The sequence below is a fragment of the Corylus avellana genome, chromosome 1, assembly GCF_965113065.1.
Source record: "Corylus avellana chromosome 1, dhCorAvel1.hap1.2, whole genome shotgun sequence".
Taxonomy (NCBI): domain Eukaryota; kingdom Viridiplantae; phylum Streptophyta; class Magnoliopsida; order Fagales; family Betulaceae; genus Corylus; species Corylus avellana.
In genome coordinates this window covers 42,512,454-42,519,913 of record NC_142490.1, presented here as the reverse complement: position 1 = coordinate 42,519,913, position 7,460 = coordinate 42,512,454, and the positions used below count along the sequence as shown (strand labels likewise).

The 7,460-nt window shown below is 36.1% G+C and overlaps 1 protein-coding gene across 2 annotated transcripts; it reads left to right on the top strand.

The window, feature by feature from the left end:
- The first annotated feature begins 776 nt into the window (after window positions 1-776).
- LOC132173070 (E3 ubiquitin-protein ligase AIRP2) lies at window positions 777-6,322 on the top strand. 2 transcript variants are annotated; one of them, XM_059584639.2, is made up of 5 exons: window positions 777-1,157; window positions 2,313-2,469; window positions 2,566-2,632; window positions 2,845-3,079; window positions 5,774-6,322. In XM_059584639.2, the coding sequence occupies exons 1-5, from the start codon at window positions 1,075-1,077 to the stop codon at window positions 5,982-5,984; spliced, it is 753 nt and encodes a 250-aa protein (XP_059440622.1). In that variant the 5' UTR covers window positions 777-1,074; the 3' UTR covers window positions 5,985-6,322. The 2 variants fall into 2 exon arrangements, with proteins under 2 accessions (XP_059440622.1, XP_059440623.1); XM_059584640.2 differs by having other exon boundaries at window positions 779-1,157; window positions 2,319-2,469.
- The last annotated feature ends 1,138 nt before the right edge of the window (window positions 6,323-7,460 follow it).

The window sequence follows — 7,460 nt, the reverse complement described above, 5'->3', positions numbered from 1 at the left end:
GCAAATTAACTCATACCGTTACATTTCCCCCAAAATGTTTAACACCGGTTAGTCCCAACTAAACACACGATTTTGCCATGTCAGTATATTAAATTTTTATTAATTTAATTTAAAAATTAAATATAAAAAAAGAAAAAATTGAAGGTGGCCGTAACTCGCAAGTAATGTGAAAAGGTCTATATGGGAGCGGCCTGACCACAGCGAGCCGACCTACTCAAGCAAGTACATCACATGTAGACTCTCTCACAATACTAGCCAAAATTACAAACAATTATGACATGCAATTAAGGTGGATCATAATCTATTACAACTACCCAACTTTTTAAGGAATATGATAATATCGATTTCAAATGAAATGAAATTATTTATTTCATGATCATAATTTAAAATTGGTATGTTGACGGATCTTTTAAATATGAAATCATGTACATCATTAAATACAAAAACTTTGAATAATATCCATAAAATAAATACACACGAAGTCCATATGAAATGAACAGGATCCTTATCTACTATTTTGGTCTGAAAAAAAGAAGAAGAAGTAAATAATTTTAAAGCAATGAAATAAATGTGGGAGTGAGAAGTAGGAGGAACCGCATAAAAAAGCATTAAGGTTAAATACGGGAGAGGGGGTAAAGTCTAGTCATGGGATGTGTTGAAGTGCATCATCATTCATCACTCAAGGCTGCGTGGAGCGAAAGCCACCGAAGGAAAAGGAAAAAGTGGCAGACAGAAAGAGAGAGGGAGAGAGAGAGAGAGAGAGTGGATGGATGGATAAGGGCTTCACGGGCTCGCCTCGCATTCGTGCACTTCTTTGACGCTACAAATTTTTAATTCCTTTTCCTCGCGGCTCCACGACAGGCCTCCGCCTTCCACGTGTCCGCTTCCTTTCTCCGTCTTCGCTTTCAAGAACAGAATAGAAGGACCCCCCAAACACTGTAAGAGAAAGAGAAAGAAACTGACCCACTGAGCGTCTTGGAGAGCGAGAGCGAGAGAGAAAGGAAGTCTGGGTTTTTTTTTTCAGGGGCTGGAATTTGGGGGGTTTGGAGGGGTTTTGAGTGAAATTTTTTGGAGATGTACGTTGCTTCTTCCATGAGAAAGTCGTTCAAGGACTCTCTCAAAGTGCTTGAAGCTGATATTCAGCACGCTAATACTCTGTAAGTTTATGGGGTATCTCTGAATTTGGTTTCTGTGCTTTTCTTCTTTAGAAAGAAAAAAATAGTGTTTTCTTTTTCTTAATTTTTATTAATATGAATGCTTTAGGTGTCAAGTTTCCTCTTTTTCTTTTCTATGTTGTCTGGAATGTGAGGTTACCTTTCTTGGATTTTCTGGTTTTTAGCTTCTTATTTCATTTGTTGTCAGATTATGTTTTTCGGTGCTTTTCAGGTTTAATTTTTTTTCTCCCTGTTTTTCGGTTTTTAACCTCTAGTTAATAAACCTTGCATTTTAGTTTAAAATAATAATAAAAAAGCCTAAGTATTTTTTTGGTGGGTTTGAGTCTTAGAATTCAAACTCTCTCTCTGGCACACTCACTCGGAGTAGTAGTTAGTGTACTTTTGGTTTTCATCTCTGCAAATTTGGTTTTTTTCGCATGAGCTGGATTTTCGATTTTTTTTTTTTTCTCCTTTTTTTTCAAGTTTCCCTGTGTGTTAATCTAAAGCATATCTTACCCAAAATTTTCTTGTTACTGATTGTTTAAATTCTGATTATGATATGTTGGTCTCTTACTTGGGATTGCGTCTCAATACTTTTGAGTAGTATGATGATTTGAGACTTCTTTTGTAGTATTGACGCACTTTCCCTTTTCGCTCTTCCTCTCCCTCTCAATTTTTATGGTGGAGGGCGGGGAAGTTGTCAAATATTGGGGTACTTCTATGCATTTGGGCATAATCCTTGATAACTTGTGTCTCCGAGCCCACGTGCGCAGTGGTTCCACCTGACTGAGGAGCTGTCTCATTGATTTTTATGTGCTTAAATTATTATATGATCAATGGGGGGTCAGGTTGTCTATTGTTTTGTCCCCACTCGTACAATGTTTCAATAAGTTGCCGTTTTTATTGTTGTAATATGTTTTTGGGTCATAAATATGGAAATGTTATCTAGATAGTTCCATGCGTTCAAACAATAACTACTTTAATTTATCTAAAAATTGCTAGCTGAAGATGTTAACATGTTATTTGCAATTTGGGATGCTTGATATTTCTTTGTTTGTGACTTGTGTGTTCTATGAGTTTCTGTTGTACTTTATGAGGTTGCTAGCTTAATCTGACTGTCGCATTTTCATCTTTCAAATTCTTATCTTGCAATGCAAGATGCAGTGCGTCAGATTTACCAGGGGATTATGATGGTGCCTGCCTTCAGATGAGAATGTCATATAGTCCAGCAGCACACCTGTTCCTCTTTCTGGTCCAGTGGACAGACTGCCACCTTGCAGGAGCCCTTGGACTGTTGAGAATCCTAATTTACAAGGTTGTAATTGTGATCCTTAGATGAGATTTTTTGTCTTGGTTTCGATGTCCAATCATGGATATGACTGACCTCAGGGATTTCCCTTATGCTTTATAGGTTTATGTGGATGGCACGACCACCATGTCTACCCATGAGAGAAAAGCAAGTATAAGAGAGTTCTATGGTAATTTCCTAAGTACAGCATATTTGAAACTTCCGAAGGTGTGGTGCACAGGACCAGGGTTTACTCTGCAGGGGTGGGTCCAAAGGGCCCTGCCTTGGAGAGGTTCCCCGACATCAAAAAAAAAAAAAATTGGAATTTTGGTTTTGGAGTCATTAACTTGACTAGTTTATTCCCTATTATTTTACTGATGCCTAAATTCTTGTTCTGGCCAGCGGTTATTTATCCCTCTTTACTTCAACTTGAAAGAGGTGTTACCGATACGGAAGATAAAAAGCAGAAGGCAGTATGCATGGAGAGGTACCGAAGAAGAGATGACGATGAACATAGACATTGTTTGGATGTGGACAATGAAAGGGAGGAAGAATGTGGAATATGCATGGAACTGAATAGTAAGATTGTATTGCCCAACTGCAACCATGCCATGTGCTTGAAATGTTACCGCGAATGGTATTTCCAGCTCTCTATCTCTATCAAGCTACTTCTTCCTAAGTTCTTGAACTCAAAACAGTCTACCATTTAATTGATCTGGGTCTGGCATTCTTGTTTCTGATGTCTACTCAGTAGATAATATTCAGTACGTATGAATAAAGTTAATTAAGGATACATTACATGTTTCATGGTCTTTTAATTGTTTTACATCTAATACTCGATGATCGAATCCAGCGAAGAGCCCTTTTTTTCATTGATGGATTGGCCGCATTTGAGTGATATATTTGTGTCTCTAAATGTTTAAAAGAAAAACACAATAGAGAAATTTAACAAATGTTCAAATTCACGATCAAAAGTTAATTGTCGTGAAGTTTTCTTAACAACACTTTATCAGTTATAAGCAGAAGTCTGTATGATTGAGGCATACATACATGTGCATAGATACACATTATGAACCTAGGGCTGTGATTAGATTACTTTGCATAACGTTAATTTACTTGTCCATGAATATGAATATGCAGAAACATCTTTATTTTTTCTTCCCCTTTTCTTGGTGATGAATATGAACGTGCAGAATCATAAACATTATTTGAATTAGGAAAAGGTAGATGACAATGGGCCAATGACTATAATTCTAGTTTTAGATGTGTTAATTGTTGAATGATGTGGTCTGTGGGTTATCTTTTTGCAAATATGTATGGGAGCTTGAATGGTTTTTTGTTTCCTGATATTGAAAAGATTATTGCTGTGGCTTATGAATTTGGATGACTTGGGATGCCTGAAGTAAATCTCATTGAGGTTGTGTTGCATTTTTCGGCATTTCCTTTTGATATAATCAAGGGAATTTTAAGAGGGGGGGGGGGGGGGGGGTTGGTTGGGGTGTAATATACTCTTGATTCTGCGATGCTAGTTTTTCTTATCCTAAGTTGTCACTGTTTTCTGATATTTTAATGCACTGTGATTGTGTTGGAGTGTAAAACTTGGTAACATGTTATGGGCAATACTTTTGTTGGAACTTTGAACTCATATAAATTCTGTACCTTCTGTATCATACCCTGACTTCAAGCTTATTGATTATGGGAAGAACTGCCATTGATTATGGGAGTTGCTTGTTAAGTGTAAGTTTTGGTTCAATGGCCCATGAAAGATATGCCATCACGTGGGAATGAAAATGCTACTCTCTCAGTCCCAAGGTAGATGGGAGTTTGCAAATGGTATACATCTTATTGGAATAAAATAACATAACAATCTTCCTTAAAGGCCCTTAGGGGGGCCTAAGCAATGTGGTTCGAATTAATAAAAACATGTGGGTTCAAATTTAAAGTAATATGGAAAATTAAATGGATAAATGCTTTCACTTTTGAAAACTCTTATATCGTGGGACATCCCAAAAAGGAAAGTGTCCTATCTATTTTCGGACAGAGGGAGTATTAATTCATGTGGCATTGTGGACTGAATTTCATTGCTTGACAGTTCATTTTTCAATTGCTTCAAATGGTTGTACTGCGATTGCAATATTTATGCCTGCTTTTAGTAGTTTCCTCATGGTAGAGTTAATCAGTTGTGAACACCAAGCGGATTAGGTCTTTCCTATATGATATGTTAAGAAGGTGTCAGTGTCAAATCTCATTGAATTATGGAGTTTTCTCTTATGATTAGGTTTCATAACGTGCTGCTATTTGTACATATAGCACATAGGGAATGTAAAACTAACTGCCATGAGATTTTAGTGATTCTATGGTTGCTACTCTATTGGCTTAATTCCTTAATTTACTGGACTTCAGATTCAACCTGACAATATCTACTCCATCCCAAATAATAATTCACATTTCCCTATTTGGCTGTCTCAAAGGTTTGTTGCCAAAAAAGTCAATGGATCATCCTTACACCACAACCCTTGTCAGTTGGATTTATTACATTACAATGTATCTTTTTAATTTTGAGCGTAATAGTGGAAATCAATACATAGGATATCGGCAGGGAGCGTTTGAAAATTGGTTTCCTAAAATTTGTGCTATTAGAAGAGGGAATATGATTTAGGGAGAGAGGGAGTTTTGGGACTATCTGCGTGAAATTTGTGTTCCTCTGGAATTTTGTGAATTGTCAAGCTGCATGATCTGGATTTGAATTGAAAAGGAAATTAATATATGCAACTTTTGAAGGGCCCATCACATTTCAGTCGGTTGTTTGTTAGATTAGATAAAATGATTCTATGATCACTAGTGCTCCTGCATCTGAGCTTTAGGCTCTTTCTCTCATATACGTTTTTTTTTTTAATTAAAAAAAAAAATCCTATAATTGAAACACATTAGACTGGAAGAAACAAAGGGAACATCTTAATCATGTAGATAATGTTTGTTGGTGCTATGCCTCTGCATTTTATCATTGTTTTACTTGCAGGTTGCAATACATGTTTGTAAATTGTAATGTACTTCTTGGGTTTTCTAGCTATATGCCACTTTTGAGTCGGAGTTGTTTTTAGCAAGTATTTATTAAATTGCTGTACAATTGTTATACAACTGGGATGACATGGCACATCATCAAGTTGTATGGCAGTCGTATAGCAGTTTTCTAAATAGCATTACTCACTGCCATCATTCTAATTGTATGATAGTTATATAACAGTCTACTAAATAACATACTCTCATATTTGTTTTATAAGGTGTTTACTCTTAATACATAAGAGTAATGATCTGTTGTAACGAATTGCAGGCGAACAAGATCGCAGTCGTGCCCCTTTTGTCGTGACAGTCTTAAGAGAGTGAACTCCGGCGACCTCTGGGTATTCACTGACGGCAAGGACATAGTTGACATGGCTACAGTGATGAGGGAGAATCTTAGAAGGCTCTTCATGTATATAGATAAGTTACCTTTGATTGTTCCCGATACCCTTTTTGATACTTACGATTCTCACCTAAGGTGATTATTAGTACAGTCTAAACCCTAGCCCATGCCCACAGCGTATTATGGTCTCTATATGAGCACTTCTCTTTCCTCTTGGTTTACATAAAGACCGGAATTTATCGGCGATTTAGATCAGTTAAGAATTGCAGCGCTTTCTTCCCGCTTCTGATCATCAGAACCCAGCCTGAGTTATTATGGGGCTGGTGGGTGAAGTTGAGGTAGTCAATTTGAAGGGTTCATAAATTGTATCTAGCACATTTGTACATGCTTGTACAGCTTGCATGTTGCTTATAAAGAAGCTTTTCAAAATGTCTTTTCCTTTGTTCCTTGATATATATTATTACATGAAGTTTATGAGATTTCCTGTTGTATGCATAAATTGCTTTCTGAGTGTTGCAATGATGTTGGCCATCATCTGTAGCTTGGTTAATCTCATTTAGGTGGGCCTGATAGCGTGGGGTAGGATGAATGATTCTGTTTCTTTTCAAACTTTTTGTGAAGATTAATAAAAACTTTTGCCAGCTTCAGAGTGATTCGACCAATTATTTGAGTTACAATGTCCTTTTCAATCCATGTAGCATGTGAGATGTTTTCCTAGGAAGTTTCTTGAGGCGCAGAAAGAAAATTGGGCCAAATCAGTGGTCCAAAACCGCTTTCTCAAGACAAATGAGCACCAGATCAAGGGTTCTATTATTGAGTTCTATAAATGCCATACAACTGGATAACTAATGTGGTAACAAAAATTAGCCTTTGAATTAGCAATTAGATTATTGTCACGTCATCTAATTGTATGCTAGTTGTACATGAGTTAACTAAATATAATTACGCTTATAACATAAAGAATGGCTTTGGCCTTGCGATTTTATTACTAAACATCCATCTTTAAACAAAATTGAAAAAAGTGTTATGTACGAAAATTGAAAAAATCCGAAGTTTTTGCGTTGCGTGTTTTTAAAAGTACACAAATTTAAAGGTTGAATATTTTAAACGTTTTTATCAAATGCTTAATTGCATTACGTTAGCTACACAAAATTAGGTGATAAACAAACATTTATCTCATTTTTCCTTGAGAAAAGCCACATTACCTTTTGGTAAATTCAGCAGATTATGATGATTTGACTCCTCTAATCTATCACAGTTTCTGACCCCATAAATCATAATCATCAGAAAGGCCAGCCTAGCACCACACAAGCCCGCAGTAGCTTACTCAAAATAATAATAATAATAATAAAAAGTCTACGTAATAGTGAAATTAATTATTATTGCTTTAGAAAAAAAATTATTATAGCTTTTCTACTCCTATGTAGAATAATATTAATAGGGTATCTTCTTAAATGAAACTTTTCATCACAACCAGAATATTCTCTTTCTTGTGATTGTCTTCTTTTTGGACAAAGTCACTCCTACATTTATATTTTTATACTTTAGTGTTTGGTTTGACCTTTGAGCTTCTTTTTAAATTGCAAGATTACCGCCAGAGTTCATCGGACAATTG